Source organism: Podarcis vaucheri (assembly GCF_965113315.1).
Source record: "Podarcis vaucheri genome assembly, chromosome: 18".
Classification (NCBI taxonomy): Eukaryota; Metazoa; Chordata; class Lepidosauria; order Squamata; family Lacertidae; genus Podarcis; species Podarcis vaucheri.
Genome location: NC_138756.1, coordinates 6,814,307 through 6,841,436, shown reverse-complemented (window position 1 = coordinate 6,841,436; position 27,130 = coordinate 6,814,307). Strand labels below are relative to the sequence as shown.

Sequence of the window (27,130 nt, the reverse complement as noted above, 5' to 3'; positions counted from 1 at the left end):
GGTCAGCTTCAAGGGCAGCCCTGCATAGAGCGAATTACAGTAGTCAAGCCTGGAGGTGACAGTCGCATGGATCACTGTGGCCAGGGCGGGGCGCGAAAGCTATTATTATTATTACTCACCTCCAGATGGAACAGGAAAAGAGCAGGTTATCTTCACTGATCCCAATGCTCATCTGCCATTTCTTGGAAGGGAAAAGGAATAACAGTCAATCTCAGCATTTAGGCCCGCACTTACCTATCAGATAAGCCTATCAGATAAAACTTAGCCATGAGCAAACTGCAGCCGCTACTAGGAAAGCTAACCAACAAATTGAAATCAGCAGGAGACAAACAAAAGAGAATGTCTCCACCCCAACCCCATTGTGGCTCCCTTTTACTACATACACAGCCCAACAAGACAACAACATAAACCCCACAACTGGGGTTTACTGATACAAATCAATATGGCTAATTTGACCCAACAACCTCCCACCCCCTCTCACACACAAATAAATCTCACAGCAATCTACCAAATTCAACCAATATTAATAATAATAATTTATTATTTGTACTCCGCCCATCTGGCTGGGTTTCCCCAGCCACTCTGGGCGGCTTCCACAAAGACCAAAAATACACTAAGATGTCACACATTAAAAACTTCCCTAAATAAAATAAATATTTAAAGCTTCCTTAAGCAGGACTGCCTTAAGATGTCTTCTGAATGTCAGATAGTTGTTTATCTCTTTGACAACTGATGGGAGGGCGTTCCACAGGGCGGGCGACACTACCGAGAAGGCCCTCTGCCTGGTTCCTTGTAGCTTTCCTTCTCGCAATGAGGGAACTGCCAGAAGGCCCTCGGCGCTGGACCTCAGCGTCTGGGCAGAAGGATGGGGGTGGAAACGCTCCTTCAGGTATACTGGGCCAAGGCCATTTAGGGCTTTAAAGGTAGTAGTTGTAGTTTCCGGGTCACATTCAAAGGTAGCCCCACGTAGAGTGCATTGCAGTAGTCCAAGCGGGAGATAACTAGAGCATGCGCCACTCTGGCGAGACAGTCCGCGGTCAGAGAGGGTCTCATCCTGCGTACCAGGTGGAGCTGGTAGACAGCTGCCCTGGATACAGAATTGACCTGCGCCTCCATGGACAGCTATGAGTCCAAAATGACTCCCAGGCTGCGCACCTGGTCCTTCAGGGGCACAGATACCCCATTCAGGACCAGGGAGTCCTCCACACCAGCCCGCCCCCAATCAACCATGCTCTGGGTTCCCCAATCTCTTTCACCACCATTGGAGACTATTAAATGAACAGATGAAGAACCTATTGATGTGACGCTGACATAAACCCCACACATACACTGCAGGTGGGGAGGAAAAATTATTTCTCCACCTCTCCCAATGCCTATGGCAGTAAAGCCTCACACCAAATATAAGAGTTTAGGAGAATGTTAAGTGTTCCACCTTACAGAATTAAAGAGTGTCACTCCAATTTCAGAATTAAGGGCAGTAGCTGGGGGGGGGGGATACCTAAGCAAAATTGGCCTTAGGATTAGTGCAACTCACTTCGTTGGTCCCACCTTGAGCAGCATAGGTGAAGGTGCAGGTGTAGTCTCCCTGAAGGAAAGAAACAGAAACGAGGGTTTTAAAACACTCAGCACTTTCTTCCATGGGACAGCGCTGGTTAACAAGTTATCAAGAGAGGAGCCGAGAAAACAAACACTGAAGTGTGAATATAAAATATAATGAATACAGTGGTGCCTCGCAAGACGAAATTAATCCGTTCCGCGAGTCTCTGTCTTGCGGTTTTTTCATGTTGCGAAGCACGGCTATTAGCGGCTTAGCGGCTATTAATGGCTTAACGGCTTAGCGGCTATTAACGGCTTAGTGGCTTTAAGAAAAAGGAAACAAACTCGCAAGAATTCGCAAGACGTTTCGTCTTGCGAAGCAAGCCCACAGGGAAATTTGTCTAGCGGAACGACTCAAAAAACGGAAAACTCTTTCGTCTTGCGCGTTTTTCGTCTTGCGAGGCACCACTGTATATGATATGAAAAGTCTCCCAGAGCCAGTGTGGGGTAACGGTTATAGAGTGTTGGACTAGGGCCCGGCAGAAGCCAGGGTTCAAATGCTCTACTCAGCCATGGAGCTCTCTGGATGTGACCGGGGAAGGGGAGACAGTCACTGCCTTCCCTCGGCCCAGCCCTACCTCACAGGGTTGTTGTGGGGGTGAAATGAGGAGGGTTAGGAGAACCACGTGAACCGCCTTGAAGCTCTATGCAGGGAAAGGTGGGAGACAAATGCAATTAATGCAATAAAGAAATACGTGCAATAAAAAAATGCATTCACTGCAATAAATGAATAAATATGCACAATAAATGAATGCAATTACTGCAATAAGTAAATGTAATAAATATGCGCAATAAGTAAATGCAATAAATGAATAAACATGCGCAATAAAGGAATGCAATTACTGCAATAAGTAAATGCAAAAAATGCAATTACTGCAATAAAGGTAAAGGGACCCCTGACCATTAGGTCCAGTCGTGGCCGACTCTGGGGTTGCGGCGCTCATCTCGCTTTACTGGCCGAGGGAGCCAGTGTACAGCTTCCGGGTCATGTGGCCAGCAGGACTAAGCCGCTTCTGGCGAACCAGAGCAGCGCACGGAAACGCCATTTACCTTCCTGCTGCAGTGGTACCTATTTATCTACTTACACTTTGACGTGCTTTCAAACTGCTAGGTTGGCAGGAGCAGGGACTGAGCAACGGGAGCTCACCCTGTCATTGCGGGGATTCGAACCGCCGACCTTCTGATCGGCAAGCCCTAGGCTCTGTGGTTTAACCAACAGCACCACCCGCGTCCCTTAAAATGAATGCAATTACTGCAATAAGTAAAGGCAAAAAATGCAACTGCTGCAATAAATAAGTAAATGCAATAAAAACAATAAACAAGCAACAAAATGAAACAATTGAAATAAAAATTGGTAAGAGTGTGCTTATAATTAATTGATTGATTAATTAATTAACAGAAGTGAGAAGTGCACACACTTCTAGGCTGAGAGGTGCCAAGCCCAACAGAACCAAAGTTTCCCCCTAACTACGGGTGCCGCGAAGGGACACTACCCGCCCTCTCCGCCGCGAGGCCACGCCCGGGGCTTCGCTCCAGCCAATCAGAGCGCTGGCCGTCCGCCGGGTCATGCGCGCCTCAGCCAACCAGCGGCCGCCACCTCCGTCCGGCTCTCACCAGGCTCTTCGAGAACGAGTGCACGGCTCCGCCGGGCCTCACGTCGAACTCGGCCGTGCTTTGGTCCCCCTCGGCCCCGGCCTCTGCCGCGGGAAGAAGAGGGAGGAGGAGGAAGAAGGCGGCGGCCGTCGCCAGACCGTTCCAAAGCCGCCGAGCTCTAACCGACCTGGGCGCCGCCATCTTTGGAGGGGGAAAAAACCCGGATGGGCGGGGGCTACGGCGAGCCGCGGTGGCCAAACCGCGTCCTTTGCGTTGTTTGCGCAGGCGCCTGGTGTTTCCCTTGACGCCCCGGCGGCCATCTTTGAAGCGGGCGAAGGATGGTTAACCCTTTGCTGCCGAGTCATTTTTTCCCACGTCCAAGAGCGCAAATAGAAAGCACGTTTCTTCTCCCTTCTGCAATCGGAATTGTAGCTCTGAATACCTAGCCGGAATTAAGATTGCTGGAAGAAATATCAACAGCCTCAGATATGCAGATGACACAACTTGGATGGCAAAAGTGAGGAGGAATTAAAGAACCTTTTAATGAGGGTGAAAGAGGAGGGCGCAAAATATGGTCTGAAGCTCAACAGCAAAAAAACCAAAGATCATGGCCACTGGGCCCATCACCTCCTGGCAAATAGAAGGGGAAGAAATGGAGGCAGTGAGAGATTTTACTTTCTTGGGCTCCATGATCATTGCAGATGGTGACAGCAGTCACGAAATTAAAAGACGCCTGCTTCTTGGGAGAAAGGCAATGGCAAACCTAGACAGCATCTTAAAAAGCAGAGACATCACCTTACCAACAAAGGTCTGTATAGTTAAAGCTATGGTTTTCCCAGCAGTGATGTATGGAAGTGAGAGCTGGACCATAAAGAAGGCTGATCGCCGTAGAATTGATGCTTTTGAATTATGGTGCTGGAGGAGACTCTTGAGAGTCCCCTGGACTGCAAGAAGATCAAACGCATCCATTCTTAAGGAAATTAGCCCTGAGTGCTCACTCGAAGGACAGATCCTGAAGCTGAGGCTCCAAGACTTTGGCCACCTCAGGAGAAGAGAAGACTCCCTGGAAAAGACCCTGATGCTGGGAAAGATGGAGGGCGCAAGGAGAAGGGGACGACAGAGGACGAGATGGTGGGACAGTTTTCTCGAAACTACGAACATGAGTTTGACCAAACTGCGGGAGGCAGTGGAAGATAGGAGTGCCTGGCGTGCTCTGGTCCAGGGGGTCACAAAGAGTCGGACACGACTAAACAAAACAAAAGATAGTTTCCTGGGGAATCCATGTACTTTGAATGTATGGGGGCTGGGCGTGTGTGTAAGATTTTCTTCTGCCCCCCCCCAACAAAAACATAGCAATAGATCAGCTATTATTATGTCAGGAGTGCTCTGATGGCGTTTCCTGCTTGGCAGGGGGTTGGACTCGGTGGCCCTTGTGGTCTCTTCCAACTCTATGATTCTATTAATGATGATTGTTTATTTGGATTCGTCTACCTGTCCTGTTCTAGAGGCTGAAGAGAGGTGGTAGAAAACAGTACATTTAGGTCCAATGCCTGCCCCATATTTGAAGATTTTCATTTTAAAACACAAAAAGATATTTTAAAATAAAAATTAAACATAAGGCAACCAGAATGGTTCGCAGGGTTCCAAATGAGAAATGAAATGAATTAAGTTGCATGGACTGTTTTGTTACCAAAGGATATATACAGTATGTTCTTTCACAAAAGGCTGCTGAAATAAGGAGGTGTAAAGTGTTCTCAAGGAATAGCTTGGCTACCCAGGGAAAGCAATCATAAAGACAGCTGGTTTTCTTCCTCTCCCTGTATAGGCTGGAGATAGCGAGAGCTTTTATTTTGGACAATTTATGTTGGTTTATCTCTGTGCGAATGGGAGCAGCCGCCGAGACCATATAACACCGGTCCTGAAATACCTACATTGGCTCCCAAGACGTTTCCAAGCACAATTCAAAGTGTTGGTGCTGACCTTGAAAGCTTGAACGGCCCAGTATACCTGAAGGAGTGTCTCCACCCCCACCGTTGAACCCGGACACTGAGGTCTAGCTCGGAGGGCCTTCTGGCGGTTCCATCACAGTGAGAAGTGAGGTTGCAGGGAACCAGGCAGAGGGCCTTCTCAGTAGTGGCACGCGCCCTGTGGAACGCCCTCCCACCAGATGTCAAAGAGATAAACAACTACAGTGGTGCCCCGCAAGACGAATGCCTCGCAAGACGGAAAACTCGCTAGACGAAAGAGTTTTCCGTTTTGGAGGTGCTTCGCAAAACGAATTTCCTATGGGCTTGCTTCGCAAGACAACAATTTCTTGCGAGTTCCTGCGGGATTTTTCCCCTCCCCCCCTTTTTCTAAGCCGCTAAGCCGCTTATCAGCTGATCCGAAAAGCCGCTAATCCGTCAGTGGGCTTGCTTTGCAAGACGAAAAAACCGCTAGACGAAGAGAATCACAGAACGGATTATTTTCGTCTTGCGAGGCACCACTGTACCCGACTAATAGAAGACATCTGAAGGCAGCCCTGTTCAGGGAAGTTTTTAATGTTTGATGTTTTATCATGTTTTTAATATTCTGTTGGGAGCCGCCCAGAGTGGCTGGGGAAACCCAGCCAGATGGGCGGGGTGTAAATAATTTATTATGAATATTATTATGTATATCCGATCTTTCCCTCCAAGGAGATGGGAGTACATGCATCAGCTCTCTCCACGACAACCCTGTGAGGTGGGTTAGGAGAGAGGGATTAGCCCACAGTCACCCATTGAGCTTGATGGCCTATGGAGGATTTGAACCCAAGACTGCCTCATCCTAGTTTGACCTAGTTTGTGAAGACTGGGAGTTTAACGGCTGCACAACAAGGATGCTGTTAAAGGTAAAGGGGACCCCTGACCATTAGGTCTAGTCGTGACTGACTCTAGGGTTGCGGCGCTCATCTCGCTTTATTGGCCGAGGGAGCTGGCGTACAGCTTCCGGGTCATGTGGCCAGCAGGACTAAGCCGCTTCTGGTGAACCAGAGCAGCGCACGGAAACACCGTTTACCTCCCCGCCGGAGCAGTACCTATTTATCTACTTGCACTTTGACGTGCTTTCGAACTGCTAGGTTGGCAGGAGCAGGGACTAAGCAAGGGGAGCTCACTCTGTCGCGGGGATTCGAACCACCAAGCTTCTGATCAGCAAGTCCTAGTCTCTGTGGTTTACCCACAGCACCACCCGCGTCCCAAACATGGATGCTAAAAACCATTAAAACAGCTGTAAAAGGTTTGCCTGGATTTCTTCTTTAAATAGAAGTTTAACACTGGTTCTAGCCAAATGCAAGCCTCTCTAGAACACTCAAGCCTGTCTTAATATGTGCAGAATTTATTTTTTGTTTTGTTATGTTATGCCTTCCTGTAGAATTTGCTCTCGGGGTAAATTCGCAAGCAGAATGTCCAGAGCTTCACGCCTGCCCTGTTGGGACGCCTCAAAGCAGCCCGGCGGCTCGTCGTCGTTCCTGAAACCAGGGAAATAATCTGAAAGAAGGGATTGTAGCCCCACGCAGCAGGTCACAGAGTGGGGTAGCTGGCGTCACTCGCTATGCCGCATTGATTGTGACGGCCTTTGGCAAGTCGCATGTAGCCCTTTTCACCCCACGTTTCAGACCAGCTGTGGGAAGGTAAGAAGAACAGGTGAGAGCCTCTGCAACAAATTGTTCCAGCGGGGTGATAAGTCTAACTGGAGTCTGGGTGCTGCTATGGAGATGAAGGGGAAGGGATATGCAGGGCTACGCAAGCAAGTGGCGCTGCAACTCCCAAGAAGTTCACCACACATTTAAAGCACCACTTCAGGCCGTCAAGGCTTCCCCCAAAGGATCCTGGGAGCTGTGGGTTTCTTTAAGGGTGCTGAAGAGTCGTTAAGGAGACCCCTTGCAGAGTGACAGTTCCCGGCACCCTTTGAAAAAACTGCAGTTCCCAGAATTCTCTCCCCCATCATTGCATAACTTTGGTACCAGGCCAAAGCATTTCTTGTTCGTTAGGCCTTCGGGCTCTTAACTACAGCTAGGGGGTTGGCAGGGGGTTGGACTCGATGGCCCTTGTGGTCTCTTCCAATTCTATGATTCTATTCTAAGTATTTGATCCCCTGCTAAATTTGCCCGTTTGCCCTCTGACGAAGAAATGGCCAGTCCATAATTTTAATGGTAGGTTTATTGTAGCTGTGAGAGACAACAGGAACCTCCCCCCCCCCAGAAACCCAGAAGACAAAAGTCAAGAGATTGATGAGCGAAATACCGTATTTTTTGCTCTATAAGACTCACTTTTCCCCTCCTATAAAGTAAAGGGAAATGTGTGTGCGTCTTATGGAGTGAATGTAGGCTGCGCAGCTGTCCCAGAAGCCAGAACAGCAAGAGGGATCGCTGCTTTCACTGCGCAGCGATCGCTCTTGCTGTTCTGGCTTCTGAGATTCAGAATATTTTTTTTCTTGTTTTCCTCCTCCAAAAAGTCTTATGGTCTGGTGCGTCTTATAGAGCGAAAAAATACGGCAAGTATTTGATCCCTTTGCAAAAGATGACTTAGTACTTGGTGGCAAAACCCTTGTTGGCAATTACAAAGGTCAGATGTTCCCTGTAGATGTTCCCACCAGGTTTGCACACATCATTAAAATTATCGACTGGTCATTTCTTCGTCAGAGGGCAAACGGGCAAATTTAGCAGGGGATCAAATACTATCTTTCCTCACTGTATATATGTGGTTTCCATTCATCCTGCCTTTTTAAAATACAGGGTGGTTTTTCGGATTTTTATTTGAAACCGGCAGAAAGGAACAAAAACCACGTACAGTGAGGGGGGGGAGTACTGTATTTTTCGCTCTATAGGACGCACTTTCCCCCCTTCAAAAATGAAGGGGAAATGTGTGTGCGTCCTATGGAGCGAAGACGCCATAGCCCCGCGACCCTCTCCCGGCTGGAGAGGTGACGCGCGGCTATGGCAGCAGCCTCTTTAACCCGCGCCACCTCTCCATCTGGGAGAGCGCGTGCGGGGCTAAAGAAGCCATAGAAGCTTTCCGCTGCTCCCCGACCTGCTCTTTGGGGCTGGTGGTGGGCTTCCCCCCGCCAGCCCCAAAGAGCAGGTCGAAAGGAACCTGAAGCCTGTAGAGCGAGAGGGGTCGGTGTGCACTGACCCCTCTCTCCAGGCTTCCAAGGTAGCCGCCTGAAGACGACTGAACGCACCTTGTTTTAGAGGGGGGAAATTCTCCCCCTCTCTGCGCAGCGACTCCTGCCGCTTCGCTGAAGGGGCGCTGGGCAGAGAGGGGGAGATTTTTTTTTCTTGTTCTCCCCCCTCTAAAACAAGGTGCGTCCTATTGTCCGGTGCGTCCTATGGTGTGAAAAATACGGTATTTGATCCCCTGCTTAGTTTGCCCCTTTGCCCTCTGACAAAGAAATGGCCAGTCCATAATTTTAATGGTAGGTTTGTTTATTGTAGCTGTGAGAGACAGAATGACAACAGGAAACCCAGAAGGCAAAAGTCAGAGATTCTGTCTCTCACAGCTACAATAAACCTACCATTAAAATTATGGACTGGTCATCCCTTCGTCAGAGGGCAAACGGGCAAACTAAGCAGGGGATCAAATACTTATTTCCCTCACTGTGTGTGTTTGTGGACACATACTATCCATTCTGAAGGAAATCAGCCCTGAGTGCTCACTGGAAGGACAGATCCTGAAGCTGAGGCTCCAAGACTTTGGCCACCTCAGGAGAAGAGAAGACTCCCTGGAAAAGACCCTGATGCTGGGAAAGATGGAGGGCACAAGGAGAAGGGGACGACGGAGGACGAGATGGTGGGGGAGTGTTCTCGAAGGCTACCACCATGAGTTTGACCAAACTGCGGGAGGCACTGGAAGACAGGAGTGCCTGGCGTGCTCTGGTCCATGGGGTCACGAAGAGTTGGACATGACTAAACGACTAAACAAAAACAACAACAATGTTTTTGTGGACCTTCGCTGCAGGTTTCCAAACAGGTTTGGTGGTGGGCCATCAGCCTGAGATTACTTTGTTGTGCTTTCCTGAATTGCAGGGGGTTGAACTGCGAAAATGCCAGCTGTCACAACGGCCGGGTTGCACACAGAGGGGAACCCCCGGCGGCGTCACGAGGCAGCTATATGCAGCCTGCGTTCAGAGACGCAAGAACTCGCTTGCCCAGAGATGAAGGGGCAGCTCATCTTCCTGTGATGGAACTCCAATCTGGGGACTTCCCTGGCTTTTTTCTGGCCCATGTAGGACCAGTCTGGAAAGTTAGCCTAGGTAAAGACTTGACATTTTCTTGGTGAAGACTTGACGTTTTCTTGGTGAAGACGTGGCGTTTTCAAAAAAGTTTTTGATTTGAGTTTCCATTGAAATGAGGCTGTGCTCTAGTTATCTCCCGCTTGGACTACTGCAACACGCTCTACTTGGGGCTACCTTTGAAGGTGACCCGGAAACTGCAATTAATCCAGAATGCGGCAGCTAGACTGGTGACTAGGAGTGGCCGCCAGGACCATATAACACCGGTTCTGAGAGATCTGCATTGGTTCCCAGTACATTTCCGAGCCCAATTCAAAGTGTTGGTGTTGACCTTTAAAGCCCTAAACGGCCTCGGTCCTGTATACCTGAAGGAGCGTCTTCACCTCCATCATTCTGCCCGGACACGGAGGTCCAGCTCCGAGGGCCTTCTGGCGGTTCCCTCATTGCGAGAAGCAAAGCTACAGGGAACCAGGCAGAGGGCCTTCTCGGTGGTGGCACCGATAAGCAGCTATCTTATCTTTAAAAGACATCTGAAGGCAGCCCTGTTTAGGGAAGTTTTTAATATTTAACGCTGTACTGTTTTTAACACTTGATTGGGAGCCGCCCAGAGTGGCTGGGGAAAGCCAGATGGGCGGGGTATAAATAATAAATTATTATTATAATAATATTATATAATAATAATAATATAATAATAATTTATTATTTATACCCCGCCCATCTGGCTGGGCTTCCCCAGCCACTCTGGGCGGCTTCCAAAAGAATATTAAAATACTATAATACATCAAACATTAAAAGCTTCCCTAAACGGGGCTGCCTTCAGATGTCTTCTAAAAGCCTGGTAGTTGTTGTTCTCTTTGACATCTGGTGGGAGGGCTTTCCACAGGGAAGGCGCCACTACCGAGAAGGCCCTCTGCCTGGTTCCCTGTAACTAATAATAATAATAATAATAATAATATATTATTATTTTAATGTTGTATTTTAATCTTGTTTTTAAGTTGTATGTCAATCAACTTGTTTTTTTATCGGGTGTTAGCCGCCCTGAGCCCAGTCTTGGCTGGCGAGGGTGGGGTATAAATAAAATTTAGTATTATTATCATTATCACCTGATATGCTTGCAGAAAGCCCCAGATTCGAAGTGTGCTGGCATCTCCAAACTAGGACTGGGAATGTCCCCTGCCTGAAGCCCGGCTGCCTGTCAGTGTGGACAATATTGCGCTAGGTGGACCAGTGGCCATCTGTTTCTGTCCTTGACTTAGAACCATAGAGGCTGAAATCCTTTGTTTTTAGGGGAAAGGTGGTAGAAGTAGTAAACATGCCAGGTTCAGTCCCCAGCAGAGAGCTATGAAAGACACCTGCCTGAAGCCTACCTGCCCGCAGACTGTCTGGCCAAAGTGGTGCATGCTCTGGTTATCTCTCGCCTGGACTACTGCAATGAGCTCTACATAAGGCTACCTTTGAAGGTAGCCCAGAAACTACAACTAATCCAGAATGCGGCAGCTAGACTCATGACTGGGAGCGGCCCCCAGGACCACATAACATCAGTCCCAAAAGACCTACACTGGCTCCCAGTACGTTTCCGAGCACAATTCAAAGTGTTGGTGCTGACCTTTAAAGCCCTAAACGGCCTCGGTCCAGTATATCTGAAGGAGCGTCTCCACACCCATTGTCCAGCCCGGACACTGAGGTCCAGCTCCAAGGGCCTTCTGGCAGTTCCCTCCCTGTGAGAAGCCAAGTTCCAGGGAACCAGCCAGAGGGTCTTCTCGGTGGTGGCACCCGCCCTGTGGAATGCCCTCCCACCAGATGTCAAAGAGAAAAATAACTACCAGACTTTTAGAAGACATCTGAAGGCAGCCCTGTTTAGGGAAGCTTTTGGTGTTTAATAGATTATTGTATTTTAATATTCTGTTGGAAGCTGCCCAGAGTGACTGGGGAAACCCAGACAGATGGGCGGGGTATAAACAATAAATTGTTGTTGTTGTTGTTGTTGTTGTTAGCCCTGGAGAGATGCTGCCGGTCAGTGTATGCAGTACTGAGTATGCTAGATGAACCAATGGTCTGGCTCGTTTTCGGGAATCTTTCTATGTCCCTCGTTTCCATCTTGCCTCTTTGCCCCAAAGACCTAAGTGTGACCTATGTGGTTTTCCCTCCTCTATCCTCTTAGCCACCCTTTCTCACCTGTTCTTCAGGATCCAATAATCCTTAATATTCTTATCTCCTTTGACGGTGCCATAGCCAACTGCCAACATGCCGTGATTCAACATCTGTTCACAGTCCTTGTGGTGAAAGATTCCTGATGGAGGAAGAGTTGCCGGTCATGGTGGGGGGACAGAGAATGACGCAAGTCCCCTCCCTGGCTCATGCTCAAGTCCCTGGAAAACCCCCCTCTCTCCCTCAATGAGTCAAGCTGCTGCAACCAGCTCCCCTCCACGCTAGTCTCACAGGACCAGAAGAGGTATGAAGAGAGAGGAGTGAAGAGAGACCGCAAAGAAATCTCAGATTACTTGGGGAGGAGACTTAGGGTGCCTTAAGTCCTCGCAAGTTCCTCATCTGCTGGGAAGAGTTGTTGTGCTCACTAGTCCTGAGCTGTTTTGTTTTTTTGAATAAAGAGTCAACTTCACTGGCACCTTGTGAGTTACAGTGGTGCCCCGCAAGACGAATGCCTCGTAAGACGGAAAACTCGCTAGACGAAAGAGTTTTCCGTTTTGGAGGTGCTTCGCAAAACAAATTTCCTATGGGCTTGCTTCGCAAGACGACAATGTCTTGCGAGTTCCTGCTGGTTTTTTTCCCTCCCCCCCCCTTTTCTAAGCCGCTAAGCCGCTTATCAGCTGATCCGATCAGAAGATAAGCCGCTAATCCGCTAATCTTTCAATGGCTTGCTTTGCAAGACGAAAAAAACGCTAGATGAAGAGAATCACAGAACGGATTCTTTTCGTCTTGCGAGGCACCATTGTATTGCTGATCTGATCCACCAGGACATTGAAGAGACAGGTTACCCAAAACTGACTGTGTAGTCACCCCAATTAGGCCCCAAAACTTCCCAAATTCTTTATTTGAGGATTAATTAGCTAAAATGCATTAGCTTGAGCTGTATAACACAAACCAGCTGAATAAACAAAGCCTTCTCCTTTATCAGTCCATGAAGGCGTAATAGATGGCCTTGTCAGTCCCGAGTAGAGACGGGATGGCGCATCCAACTTATCTTACCGGTTGTAACTATCCTGACCACGCTGACGCACAGACCCCGGGAATGGCACCAGGAGTGTACAGAAACAATTTCTATTCATGCTCAAGGATGCAAACTTACGTGTACAGACTCATGAGGCTGGATTCCTGGGGAGGGGAAAAGGGGACCTAAAGAGAATATAGGCTGTATGTAACTGTTCTTTAAGTGTGCTTGCTCTGAACCAATCACACAGTGCCTTCCTGCTGCTTCGGAAAGCAGAAATACAGTGGTGCCCCGCAAGACGAATGCCTCGCAAGACGGAAAACTCGCTAGACGAAAGAGTTTTCCGTTTTGGAGGTGCTTCGCAAAACAAATTTCCTATGGGCTTGCTTCACAAGACGACAATGTCTTGCGAGTTCCTGCTGGTTTTTTCCCCTCCCCCCCTTTTTCTAAGCCGCTAAGCCGCTTATCAGCTGATCCGATCAGCAGATAAGCCGCTAAAAGCCGCTAATAGCACTAATCCACTAATCCTTCAATGGGCTTGCTTCGCAAGACGAAAAAACCGCTAGACGAAGAGAATCACAGAACGGATTCTTTTCGTCTTGCGAGGCACCACTGTAAACTCTTTCTCTGAATCATCCTCGATGTCTCTTGACTGCCTCCCTCCCTCCCGGGAGCAACGCAGACCCAACCAATGGGAAAGGTCTGACAGGCTACAACATAAGCATGGGAGCACAGCCTGTCTTCCTATCAAAAAATGTTAACTTACCCGACTTGTAGAACATAAAGGTACTTGCGTCCACCGCGACGGAAACGGGGCCCACCTTCGCCACAGCTCGCGCCAGGGCTGTCTCGTTCCTCTTCGGGATCTTGACCCTAGAAGCGCACGTTGCTGCTCGGTCGGAGGCGTTGAACCGACAGGGCCCATCCTGCCAAGACAGACCCATTGGGGATGTGAGCTTTGGCTGAGCGTCGGCCCGCGCCCCGCAGTCGCAGAACGGCAGGTCCCTTCTCCCACATTACCTCGGCCTCGTAGGGATAGGTCCTCTCAGAGTTGATCCCCTTGTTAAGCCAGACGTACTTGAAGGCCCAGTTCATGTACCCTCCGTCGCACCCTTGGTTTCCCTGCTTCCAGGAGCAGTCGACGAGGTTTTGTTCGCTCAGTGAGACCAGCTTGCGGGTCTTCTTATAATGCAAGCCTTCCAGGGCACCGGTGGCGCTGAACGCCCAGCAAGACCCACAATCACCCTGTAGGGGAAATAGGAAGCTTCTTGATCCAGCAGTCGGGATCTGGGTTAGGGGCCATCCCTCCTAGGGGTATTGTTGAAGTGTAGGTCCTGACCAGGTGCGCAGCCTGGGAGTCATTCTGGACTCACAGCTGTCCATGGAGGCACAGGTCAATTCTGTGCCTAGGGCGGCTGTCTACCAGCTCCACCTGGTACGCAGGCTGAGACCCTCCCTGCCCGCAGACTGTCACCCTAGAGTGGTGCATGCTCTGGTTATCTCCCACTTGGACTACTGCCATGCGCTCTACGTGGGGCTACCTTTGAAGGTGACCCGGAAACTACAACTAATCCGGGATGCGGCAGCTAGACTGGTGACTGGGAGTGGCCGCCGAGACCACATAACACCAGTCCTAAAAGATCTGCATTGGCTCCCAGTACGTTTCCGAGCACAATTCAAAGTGTTGGTGCTGACCTTTAAAGCCGTAAACGGCTTCGGTACTGTATACTTGATGGAGTGTCTCCACCCCCATCGTTCAGCCCGGATCCAGCGCCGAGGGCCTTCTGGCAGTTCCCTCATTGCGAGAAGTGAGGTTACAGGGAACCAGAGGGCCTTCTCGGTAGTGGCGCCCGCCCTGTGGAACACCCTCCCTTCAGATGCCAAGGAAATAAGCAGTTATCCTATCTTTAAAAGACATCTGAAGGCAGCCCTGTTCAGGGAAGTTTTTAATAATTAATGCTGTATTGTTTTTAACGTGATTGGGAGCCACCCAGAGTGGCTGGGGAGACACAGCCAGATGGGTGGGGTATAAATAATAAATTATTATTATTATTATTATTATTATTATTATTATTATTATTATTGGGTTCCCACAAGGCAAGACACAGCGATAACAGCAAGAACCTTTATTGAACTACATAACTGGGAAACGGGGGCAAAGCAACCACTTATATACATTCCTGGGCCACTCCCAACGTGATTGGCTGTCTAAACTTCCAAGCGGCGAATCACGACACAGAGTTCAAGGGCCAATGGCAGAGGCCCAAATCCTGAAATGTTTTGTGATTGGACATCAAGTATCGAATCAGAACACAGGAGCTCAGATTCCTTAGTCCAGACTCAGGCTCAGGCAAACACAGACCACTGAATACATAACAGCTGTAATTTTCTGGTCTCCCGGGGCGGCTCAATTATACCGCAAATTACTATTTCAGATTACTAAAGGACATTTGTGAATTTCCCAGATCCACAATTAGCTGTCCCTGTTGATATTGGCTTTGCAGAACAGTTCACAACTCCTGATGGATGGATGAATAACATTTTTTTTCACTCATCAGGTGGCCATGACAGGTTAAGAACGATCTCAATTCAGACTTTAAATATACGGTGTCAGTACATCCTCTCAGCGCCGCCACGCAGGTTTTAGGAGAAGTTAGTTAAACATTCGAATGAGCTTATAGGGAACATACTACAAGTCTTTTGTAGGAAAATAACAGTATACGAGAATTGGTATATTAAAAGTTTTGGTCGATAGAATTATAGAAGGTGCTTTGATTCCCAAGAGCACACTATTATTATTTTTTGTGTATTAACCTTTTTGTGCTCGCGCTCTCTCCAACACCAGTCTGTTCAGCAGAAAACACAATCACCTTGGAAGTTATAAATCCATTTAAAGTGCTTGTTCTAAACAGTGGAAACTAAACATTTGTGGACACTCAATGCTGGGCACAAAGGAAGCCCTTGCAAGATTGAGACCACCAGCTGGGAAGGGCAGCTGAGAATTAGGAAGATCTAGTATTGGGGACTCTACGGACCTTTGTATAACTATACGGACCTTTGTATTGCCGACAAAGGTCCGTATAGTTAAAGCCATGGTTTTCCCAGTAGTGATGTATGGAAGTGAGAGCTGGACCATCAAGAAGGCTGATCGCCGAAGAATGGATGCTTTTGAATTCTGGTGCTGGAGGAGACTCTTGAGAGTCCCATGGACTGCAAGAAGATCAAACCTCTCCATTCTGAAGGAAATCAGCCCTGAGTGCTCACTGGAAGGACAGATTGTGAAGCTGAGGCTCCAAGACTTTGGCCACCTCATGAGAAGAGAAGACTGCCTGGAAAAGACCCTGATGTTGGGAAAGATGGAGGGTGCAAAGAGAAGGGGACGACAGACAACGAGATGGTGGGACAATGTTCTCAAAGCTACCAGCATGAGTTTGACCAAACTGCGGGAGGTAGTGGAAGACAGGAGTGCCTGGCGTGCTCTGGTCCAGGGCGGACACGACTAAACGACTAAACAACAACAACAGTATTGGGGGGCAGGCACCACCACCATTGCAGGATGAGGCCCGGCCTCCTCTCTCTCCGCACAAAAGCCCTGTGAGGGTAAGGCAAGCTGGGAGGTAACAAGTGACCGACACGTGGTAAGAGCATTTGAACCCCAGGCTCCCAGGTCCAAGTTGAACACTCCCAATTTGCTGCCATCTCACCTGGTCTTTTATGGGGGTGACATAACCTTTGGTGCGCCAGTCTACATGCTTGGGTGTCTCGTGGGTGTCAGTATCTTCGAAAAGGGCCTCGTCATCACCATCTTCTTCAGCTGTGTCTGAACGGAAGCCATTCAGCTTTTGGTTAAACTCTTTTCGCGTCTGGGGAAGAAAAGCAGAGTTCACATCAAAGCTTATTTCCTCTCCTTAGAGATGCTCTTGGCTTGTGGCCTGAGAGGTGGGTGGCCAGGAGTTGCTTTCTTTCTCCCTAAGAAAAGGATATGAGCATCTTACTGGACCAAAAGCTTAACATGAGCCCACGGTGTGATGCAGCAGCAAAAAAAGCTAATAATAAAAAATAATAATTTTTTATTTATACCTCACCCGTCCCAGTTCAGAAAACCGGGCTCAGGGCGGCTAACAACAAATTTAAAACACCTATACAGTATATACAGTATAAAACGTGAATAACAATAAATTCAGAATTCAAAAATCAATTTAGGGAGAAAATCCATCCAATAAACATTAGATGATCACCAGGGCTAGCTGGCTGAATTACAGTGGTACCTCGGGTTAAGTACTTAATTCGTTCCGGAGGTCCGTACTTAACCTGAAACTGTTCTTAACCTGAAGCACCACTTTAGCTAATGGGGCCTCCTGCTGCTGCCGCGCCACTGGAGCATGATTTCTGATCTCATCCTGAAGCAAAGTTCTTAACCCGAGGTAATATTTCTGGGTTAGTGGAACCTGTAACTTGAAGTGTATGTAACCTGAAGCGTATGTAACCCGAGGTACCACCGTAGTCCTATTTGGGCCAGCGAAGAGACCAGGGGAAAATTAGCTGTGGGATCCCAGAGTGAGTAATCTTCATAAAAAGGGGAGGGGGAGGGAAGGAAGGGAAATAAAAGATCCAGCTAAGTTCAAATTGAAAGCCAGGCGGAATAGCTCTGTCTTACAGGCCCTGCGGAAGGAAGTTAAATCCTGCAGGGCCCTGGTCTCATGGAACAGAGCATTCCACCAGGTCGGAGCCATCACTGAGAAGGCCCTGGCCCTGGTGGAGGATAATCTAACTTCCTTAGGGCCCGGGACCTCTAAACTATGATTATTTATGGACCTTAAGGTCCTCTGCAGGGCAGACCAGGAGAGGCGGTCCTGTAAATATGTAATGCTATTCTAGGCTGCATCAGCAGAAGTCTAGCGTCCAGATCAAGGGAAGTAACAGTCCCACTCTGTTCTGCCTTGGTCAGACCACACCTGGATGAGTGCATCCAGTTCTGAGTGCCACAGTTAAAGAAGGATGTTGATAAGCTGGTGATAAGGTGTGCAGAGAAGGGTGATCAAGATGATTCAGGGTATGGAAACCAAGCCTTATGAGGAACGGTCGAAGGAGTTGGGTATGTTTAGCCTGGAAAAGAGGAGACTGAGAGGAGATATGAGTGCCAACTTCCAATATCTTAAGGGCTGTCACATGGAAGACGGAGCAAGCTTGTTTTCTCCTGCTCTGGAGGGTAGAAATCGAGGCAACGGCTTCAAATTACAGTGGTGCCTCGCAAGACGAAAAGAATCCGTTCTGTGATTCTCTTCGTCTAGCGGTTTTTTCGTCTTGCGAAGCAAGCCCATTGAAGGATTAGCGCTATTAGTGCTATTAGCGGCTTTTAGCGGCTTATCTGCTGATCGGATCAGCTGATAAGCGGCTTAGCGGCTTAGAAAAAGGGGGGAAGGGGAAAAAACCAGCAGGAACTCGCAAGACATTGTCGTCTTGCGAAGCAAGCCCATAGGAGATTCGTTTTGCGAAGCACCTCCAAAACGGAAAACTCTTTCGTCTAGCGAGTTTTCCGTCTTGCGAGGCATTCGTCTTGCGGGGCACCACTGTACGAGATTCTGGCTAAGCATCAGGAAGAACGTCAAGAAGATAGGAAGAGCTTTTTGACAGGGGAACGGTCTCCCTTGGAAGGTGGTGGGCTGTCCTTCCTTGGAGGATTTTAAGCAGAGGTTGGGTGGCCATCTGCCATGGATGCATTGGTTGAGATTCCCGCATTGCTGGAGGTTGGAATGGATGACCCAGGGGGTCCCTTGAACCTCTACAACTCTATGATTCTATGCATGGAAGGTGGATGCTATCATCCTGCCCCAAGGAGGAGCTTGACCACAGCAATAAACCACCCGTCTGGAATGAATGCAGAAAAGTCTGCCCAATGTATGGACTGTTGTGTTCCGAAGGCGAAGGAACGATTTGGATCCTGATTAATAAAATATACATGAGGCTTGACCAGCAAGACTCTGGGAGGAGTGCCAATAATAATCTGTCACACCCTAGCCCAGGTCCCTTTTATTAACAAAAGAACTTATAGCACAGCGCTTGTAGGAACCAATCAGATTTCCTCTGAGCATTTCAAAATAAACCCTACCACGTGGGTACAAAGTTAGATCAGAGAAATCCTTTTGAAATCCCTTTAACTACAAAGACTACTTTGAGCATGCATACATGTCCAGGGCGGGAAGGTAAACAGCGTTTCCATGCGCTGCTCTGGTTCGCCAGAAGCGGCTTAGTCCTGCTGGCCACATGACCCGGAAGCTGTACGCCGGCTCCCTCGGCCAATAAAGCGAGATGAGCGCCGCAACCCCAGAGTTGGCCATGACTGGACCTAATGGTCAGGGGTCCCTTTACCCTTTACACGTCCAGGTAAATAAAACAGGAATCAAGGAGGAATGCGGAATGCATTTAGCAAATCCCGGAGGTCATAAACAGGAAAGGAAGGATGGCAAATGAAAGATAGTATTTACCATCTCCTTGTGAACTCTCTTCCTGGCCCTTAAGATCTACCTAAAGATTAACAAAATCTACATCAAAGTTACCTACTATCTTTATGGCTCAGGACGCCTGGTGAAGCAACCAGTCTGTGTTTTAGAATGCTTATATGTGCTTGTCAGGCAGAGAATGAAATCATGTCAAATGACTCAAGCCCAGTCAACGCAATGCTTTCATTGTAGACACAATGGCTTGCTCCATATTTTCATAATTCCTCATAGTAATCCCACCTGACCCCCACGATGGACCACTTACCAAGTCACCAAGGTGATTCATGCCTAGCTCATAGGTGTGCATCCCCTGGGAAGCCCCTAAGTTGTGCTCTTCAATCACCTGTAGATTCTTCTCCCACACAGCCCTCCGGAAAAGTTCTTCCTCCTGCAAGGAACCCGATAAAGAATTTGGACTCTGTTATGTACTGAGTTGAATAGGATCCAAACTGCAGCAGTCTGATTGGTCCTAGAACAATAGGATTCAGAATGCAGCAGTCTGATTGGTCCTAGAACAATGCAGAAGTATGATTGGTTGGCAGGAACCACCCAATCCTGCTCCAGATAGAAGTGAATCCACAACCTGATTGGCTTACAGTAGAATTCCGGAATTAGCCAATCACGTGCAGCCCATTGAGTAAATAATGTATATAAAGCAGATACTGTGAGGGGACTTTCATTCATTCCTCCGCACCACTATGAGCTGAATAAAGAGCATGAAATCACTTTGCGACTCTGAGTACATTTCAGACTCACTCGCTGGATCATCACCTCGTCGTGGCAAGTGGGCTTGCCAAAATCCAGCATCGCCTGAGCTCTGCGACTGCGGCTTTCTCCCAATTGAAGTGCAGTCTTCAAGGACCAGGACATTTGCAGGGAAACCAAAACGCTTGTTTGCAAAGCCGTTGCACTACCAACCTTACTGTATGCTTGTGAAACATGGGCCACTTACAAACGCCATCTCCAACTCCTCGAAAAGTTCCATCAATGGAGTCTCTGAAAATTTTTACACGTCACTTGGGAAGACAGGCGAACAAATGTCAGTGTACTGGAAGAAGCAAAGATCACCTGTGTTGAAGCGATGATTCTTCAACATCAACTTCGTTGGACTGGTCATGTTGTGCGGATGCCTGATGATCGTCTTCCAAAGCAACTACAGTGGTACCTCGGGTTAAGTACTTAATTTGTTCCGGAGGTCCGTACTTAACCTGAAACTGTTCTTAACCTGATGCACCACTTTAGCTAATGGGGCCTCCCGCTGCCACCACGCTGCTGGAGCACGATTTCTGTTCTCATCCTGAAGCAAAGTTCTTAACCTGAAGCACTATTTCTGAGTTAGCGGAGTCTGTAACCTGAAGCATGTGTAACCTGAAGCGTATGTAACCTGAGGTACCACTGTACTCTATTCCAAACTTAAAAATGGAGAGCGTAATGCTGGTGGTCAACAAAAGAGGTTCAAAGACTGTCTCAAGGCAAATCTAAAAAAATGTAACATAAACACCAGCAACTGGGGAACACTGGCCTGCAAGCGCTCCAGTTGGAGAGCAGCCTTTACCAAAGGTGTCATGGGCTTTGAAGACACTCAAACTCAGGACGCAAGGGAGAAACGTGCTAAGAGGAAGGCACGCTTGGCAAACCCTCCCTGTGGTTAACTCCCGCCCAGAAACCTACATGTGGAAGGACGTGTGGATCCAAAATTACGGACTCACTGTTAAGACCGTGTTCATGGAAGACAATCTTACTCAGCTATGAGGGATCGCCAAACAAGAAAGAGTTTGGAATTGATATGGCCCTTGAATTCTCCCCTCCTCTCAAGAAGTAGTGTTAGTAGCAGATATGGAGGGGGAATTTGATGCACTTTAATAAGGAAACTGGCTCATTTGCACTTCTCGAATTGAGATGTGAACCGAAACTATGCTGTCCTGCAAAATTTCCACTTCCCTGAATTTCGGCAATGCAGCTCTGCAAACAACCGGCGTGTACAGAAATTGACTCATTTGAGGAAAGCGGGCGTAAACAGGCATGATACAACCTTTGGAAGACATCTGAAAGCAGCCCTGGATAGGGACAGGTTTTTTAACGTTTAATGATTTAATATATGTTGGAAGCCACCCAGAGTGACTGGGGCAACCCAGTCAGATGGGCAGAGTATAAATAAAATAACTGTTGTTGTTGTTGTTGTTGTTGTTGTTGTTGTTGTTGTTGTTACAGTGGTACCTCGGGTTACATACGCTTCAGGTTACACACTCCACTAAGCCAGAAATAGTGCTTCAGGTTAAGAACTTTGCTTCAGGATAAGAACAGAAATCGGGCTCCGGCGGCACAGCGGCAGCAGGAGGCCCCATTAGCTAAAGTGGTGCTTCAGGTTAAGAACAGTTTCAGGTTAAGTACGGACCTCCGGGACAAATTAAGTACTTAACCCGAGGTACCACTGTATTTGTATTATTATTATTATTATTATTATTATTATCCCTAAATTCATTGGATAAATGTTCGAATGTATGCAAGTTGGTGGCTGGCTCTACTTCCTGATATGTGCAGTCTGAAGAAATACTATCTTCCCTGGGATTAAGCCTGACCGAGTTACTTTTGAGTAGACCTGTATCGGATTGTGACTTCCACAGAACCGGAAAGGCATTTCCTATGCCGATACAGAGAGCTGGTTTCCCCTTGTGTCTTGTTCTACCTCTTTTTTAAATCGGAACCAGTGAAGGCGGTGAAGGTCCTGTGTGAGTGTCTGGAGGCGGTTGGAGGATGGATGGCGGCTAACAGATTGAGGTTGAATCCTGACAAGACAGAAGTATTGCTTTTGGATGACCAGGGGGCGGGAGGGTGTGGGGGACTCCCTGGTCCTGAATGGGGTATCTGTGCCCCCGAAGGACCAGGTGCGCAGCCTGGGAGTCATTTTGGACTCACAGCTGTCCATGGAGGTGCAGGTCAATTCTGTGTCCAGGGCAGCTGTCTGCCAGCTCCATCTGGTATGCAGGATGAGACCCTCCCTGCCCACAAACTGTCTGGCCAGAGTGGTGCATACTCTGGTTATCTCCCGCTTGGACTACTGCAATGCGCTCTACGTGGGGCTACCTTTGAAGGTGACCTGGAAACTACAACTAATCCAGAATGCAGCAGCTAGACTGGTGACTGGGGGCGGCCGCCGAGACCATATAACACTGGTCATGAAAGACCTTCATTGGCTCCCAGTATGTTTCCGGGCACAATTCAAAGTGTTGGTGCTGACCTTTAAAGCCCTAAACTGCCTCGGTCCTGTATACCTGAAGGAGTGTCTCCACCCCCATCCACCCCTACAATGAGGTCCAGCTCCGACAGCCTTCTGGCGGTTCCCTCCCTGCGAGAAGTGAAGTTACAGGGAACGAGGCAGACGGCCTTCTCGGTGGTGGCACCCGCCCTGTGGAACACCAGGTGTCAAGGAAACAAACAACTATTTGACGTTTAGAAGGCATCTGAAGGCAGCCCTGTTTAGGGAAGCTTTAAATATTTGTTGAATCATTGTATTTTAATATTCTGCTCAAAGCCGCCCAGAGTGGCTGGGGAAACCCAGCCAGATGGGCAGGGTATAAATAACAAATTCTTCCCCTTCCCCTCCTCCTCCTCCTCCTCCTCCTCCTCCTCCTCCTCCTCCTCCTCCTCCTTCTTCTTCTCTGGAATGTCACTCTGCACATGCTTGGGGGCACACGAATTCCCAAGGTGCCAGAATTTCAGAGGCGCGAAGACACTGCCAGTCTTAGCCATGCCAGAGAAAACTCACCTCGCTGTATTCTTTAGAATGGGCTCTCTTCCAGTCTCCCCAGGCTTTGTCCAGGGTCGGATCCTGCACTGCACTGACAGTCCTCAGCAGGACCAGTCCGGTCAGTGCCATCGCCGAGATCGGAAGCATGTTTTTTACCTAGGAAAGCAATGTCTAGAGTCATAAGCAGTTGGCTTGTGCCAAGTTAGAAGATTGGCAGTGCCAGATTTAGGGCAGGCCGTTCTCCTACACTGGTCACTGAGCCAAGGGGGTGCAAAATAGGAATAATAATATAGCCACATGTGGTGGACCTGTAAAAGGGTAAAAGAATATTGGGAAACAATTCATAATGAACTGGAAAAAAATGTTAAAATGTACTTCCCCTTTTTGGGGGGAATAACTCAGACGGAAATTCCCAGGTGTCAAAAAAGGTTAATTACGTATGCCACTACTGCGGCCCATGTTTTGTTAGCCCAAAAATGGAAAACGAGCGAGATCCAAACTAAAGAAAAATGGCAACTGAAACTGATGGAATATGCGCAGCTTGCGGACCTAACATATATAATATAAGAGAACAAGAAGAGCATACATTTAGAGAAGATTGGAAAACGTTTATTAAATATATGGGGGGGGACTGTGTTCATTTGAAAACGTGGGCATCATTAAGGTAAATTCAACAGTGTAAATAAGTTTGGATGGATGGAATAATGGAATACTGAACGGTTTAGTTTATGTAAAATACGCAGGGGTTTATGTTGTGCAAAATGAACCATGGAAAGAGAGGGAGGAAAGTCATGGATACCTTAAGGATGTAGAAATGAGTACCGTATTTTTCGCCCCATACGACGCACCGGCCCATAGGACGCATCAAGTTTTTTTGGGGGGAAATAAAGAAAAAAAATTTATTTTCCCCCCCCAGGCGCTTGTGGGGCAGGCAGCGGGGAGAAGCGCTCTTCTCCCCACCGCCAGCCTCCAAACCACTTCAGGAGACAGTGGGATGGCAGCGTTCCGCCTCCCTCTGTCCCCCGACCTTGTGGGGCTGGCGCTGGGGCTCTCCTGATCCTGGAGAGCGAGAGGGGTCAGGGCGCACCGACCCCTCTCGGTCTCCAGGCTTCAGTGAAAGCCTGCATTCGCCCCATAGGACGCACCCAGATTTCCCCTTCATTTTTGAAGGGGAAAAAGTGCGTCCTATAGGGCGAAAAATACGGTACTTTAAATTGTAAAACAGAAAATGTAATAACAAATTATATATATAAAGAAACTTCCATTATGTATCATACTCCTCTAAATCCACCACTGTAAGATTCCATGTACACGAGTCCAGACTTTCTCAGTCACAGGAAAAAAAAGCACTGCTTTGCTGTTTGCTTTTAAGCTTAAATGTCCTTTTAGTGCATTGTCTAGGAATAACAATGCTTTTTTTAATTTTTAAAAACCCACTATATTTATACAAGCTGGGACGCGGGTGGCGCTGTGGGTAAAACCACAGAGCCTAGGACTTGCCAATCAGAAGGTCGGCGGTTCGAATCCCCGCGACTGAGTGAGCTCCCATTGCTCGGTCCCTGCTCCTGCCAAGCTAGCAGTTCGAAAGCACGTCAAAGTGTAAGTAGATAAATAGGTACCCCTCCGGCGGGAAGGTAAAAGGCGTTTCCGTGCGCTGCTCTGGTTCGCCAGAAGCGGCTTAGTCCTGCTGGCCACATGACCCGGAAGCTGTAGGCCGGCTCCCTCGGCCAATAAAGCGAGATGAGCGCCGCAACCCCAGAGTCGGTCACAGCTGGACCTAATGGTCAGGGGGTCCCTTTACCTTTACCTTTATATTTATACAGGTACCTACTGAGAAGATCCATTAAAAAAGCAAATGTACCGAAATGAATCATTGTGAAAATTAGAAATATTTTTGGAGGAAATTTTGTACTCCCTTCAGGGCATCCTATTACCAGAGTCTGTCCCTGCCATTGGTCCATTGAGCTCAGCCTTGTCTGCACTGGCAGGCAGCCCTTCTCCAGGAGATGGCAGCGAGGATTGAACCAGCAGATGCTCTGTCGCTGAGCTATGGCCTGTCCGTATCCCCATGGTGAACTTTTAGCTATTGTGCTTCTGTGGCAGCTTTCCCCAAATTCCCAGTGCTGGTTCCCACTGGACTAGGGATCTGCTCCGGTAAAATAAAGGCAAACTTCTGGCAACATCAGTAGCAGAACCTCTCTGGAACCATTCTTGCCATGTTCAGTACAGTGGTACCTTGGGTTCTCGAATGCCTTGGTTCCCAAACGCCGAAAATCTGGAAGTGTTCCAGTTTTTGAACGTTTTTCAGAAGCCGAACGTCCAATGCGGCTGTTGGCTATTGTTTCCGGGGCGCCTGCACCAATCAGAAGCTGCGCCTTGGTTTTTGAACATTTCAGAAGTCAAATGGACTTCCGGAACGGATTAAGTTTGGCGCTTTTGTTTCTGCTATTTATTTTGCGTTTTTGTTTTCAAGGCTTTTTCGGTTAATTTGTTTTTGTGACTGTGTGGATGATAATTTTTATTAAAAACAACAACAACAATCAAAGCAGGAGATTCAGGGCTGCATTAATTGCAAATCTATCCTCTCTAGACAGCATCTTAAAAAGTAGAGACATCACCTTGCCAACAAAGGTCCATATAGTAAAAGCTATGGTTTTCCCAGTAGTGATGTTATGGAAGTGAGAGCTGGACCATAAAGAAGGCTGATCACCAAAGAATGGATGCTTTTGACTTATGGTGCTGGAAGAGACTCTTGAGAGTCCCATGGACTGCAAGAAGAACAAACCTATCCATTCTTAAGGAAATCAGCCCTGAGTGCTCACTGGAAGGCCAAGACTTTGGCCACCTCATGAGGAGAGAAGACTCCCTGGAAAAGACCCTGATGTTGGGAAAGATGGAGGGCACAAGGAGAAGGGGACGACAGAGGACGAGATGGTGGGACTGTGTTCTCAAAGCTACCAGCATGAGTTTGACCAAACTGCGGGAGGCAGTGGAAGACAGGCGTGCCTGGCGTGCTCTGGTCCAGGGGGTCACGAAGAGGCGGACACGACTAAACAACAACATCCTCTCTAACTTCACAGCACTGTTTTGCAGGGAAATATGATAATTGGCTGTGTTAAGGTCGAAGTAGACAGTAGATGTTAGTCTTCAGACAGAGCCCAAAGGTATGCAGGGCAGTCTGATCCTACCCCCACCCTCCCCCAAATTAATTTGGCCCCCCTCACACAAATCTTACCTCTCTCTCCACTGAAGGATTTAAAGAAAGCTTCTTGTTTGAACCTCTCCGCGCTTCTCCATGAAAGAGGAAGACGAAAATGCAGGGGCCGCCTTTTATAAAGACGCTTTATAAAGTCCTTGCAAATGACATATCTATTGGAGTCCTCATCCCACCCCCCCCCCCCCAAAGAAACCACAACATCTCGGGGATGAAACGGCAAGACTTTGTCACAAGAAGAAAAGCCGCCAGCGGAAAGGTTGGATCGCTGGGCTCAGCAAACTTAAATCTCTACAGCATACACATTTTCGTTTCTAAGAAAAACGAAAGAGGGAAGTTTTGCGTTGCCCTAGCAGTTTAAAGAAAACATCTTTGCCGCATGGGCAATGCAGCTGGTGAAATCTCTCTGACAGTCACAGGGGTTTTCATGGCCCAGTATACCTGCTTCCCCTTCCCAGTCCCACCAGATCAGCCTTCCTCTTGTTGTTATCGTTGGCACCTGTCTGTCTCAAGAGACGATGGGGTGCATTTGATCCATCTAGTCTAGCATTGTGCTGGAGGAGTCTCTTGAGAGTCCCGTGGACTGCAAGACCAAACCTCTCCATTCTGAAGGAAATCAGCCCTGAGTGCTCACTGGAAGGACAGATCCTGAAGCTGAGGCTCCAAGACTTTGGCCACCTCATGAGAAGAGAAGACTCCCTGGAAAAGACCCTGATGTTGGGAAAGATGGAGGGCGCAAGGAGAAGAGGACGGCAGAGGACGAGATGGTGGGACAGTGTTCTCGAAGAGACCAGCATGAGTTTCACCAAACTGCGGGAGGCAGTGGAAGACAGGAGTGCCTGGCGTGCTCTGGTCCAGGGGGTCACAAAGAGCCGGACACGACTAAGTGACTCAACAACAACAACAACAACAGTTCAGCATTGTCCACACTGAGCGGCAGCGATGGCTCTCCGGGGTTTCACGAAAGCTTCTCTCCCAGCCCTTACCAGGTGACAGGAGCGAGCCAGCAGTACACCGAGTGAGAGTTAGCTTCTTATAAGCAACAACAGGATCTGCACAGCAGT

The 27,130-nt window shown here is 48.3% G+C and overlaps 3 protein-coding genes across 4 annotated transcripts in view; 1 reads left to right on the top strand and 2 right to left on the bottom strand.

The window, feature by feature from the left end:
- MYDGF (myeloid derived growth factor) overlaps positions 1-3,427 on the bottom strand; it is a 10,585-nt gene extending 7,158 nt beyond the window's left edge. Inside the window, exons 1-3 of the mRNA XM_082206791.1 lie at positions 3,211-3,427; positions 1,535-1,585; positions 120-181 (exon numbers count right to left, since the gene is read on the bottom strand). Of these exons, the coding sequence (XP_082062917.1) occupies positions 120-181; positions 1,535-1,585; positions 3,211-3,390 (293 nt within the window). The 5' untranslated portion in view covers positions 3,391-3,427. The remainder of the gene's footprint in view (positions 1-119; positions 182-1,534; positions 1,586-3,210) is intronic.
- The window catches only part of TNFAIP8L1 (TNF alpha induced protein 8 like 1), a 162,731-nt gene that overhangs the window by 25,377 nt on the left and 110,224 nt on the right, over positions 1-27,130 (top strand). The gene's annotated exons all lie outside the window — the stretch shown is intronic.
- Positions 6,528-26,329, bottom strand: LOC309522914 (procathepsin L-like). The gene is made up of 8 exons (XM_082206624.1): positions 26,088-26,329; positions 22,871-23,008; positions 19,370-19,492; positions 16,309-16,467; positions 13,625-13,849; positions 13,371-13,530; positions 11,614-11,728; positions 6,528-6,828 (listed from the first exon to the last, which is right to left on the bottom strand). The coding sequence occupies exons 2-8, from the start codon at positions 22,997-22,999 to the stop codon at positions 6,729-6,731; spliced, it is 1,011 nt and encodes a 336-aa protein (XP_082062750.1). The 5' UTR covers positions 23,000-23,008; positions 26,088-26,329; the 3' UTR covers positions 6,528-6,728.

Coding starts and splice junctions, on each gene's coding strand:
- LOC309522914 (XM_082206624.1), bottom strand. CDS start 22,999: ATGCTTCCGATCTCGGCGATGGCACTGACCGGACTGGTCCTGCTGAGG. Junction 19,493..22,870: donor ATTCTAAAGAATACAGCGAG/GTGAGTTTTCTC, acceptor GGTTCCTTGCAG/GAGGAAGAACTTTTCCGGAG. Junction 11,729..13,370: donor CTTTATGTTCTACAAGTCGG/GTAAGTTAACAT, acceptor TTCCTCCATCAG/GAATCTTTCACCACAAGGAC.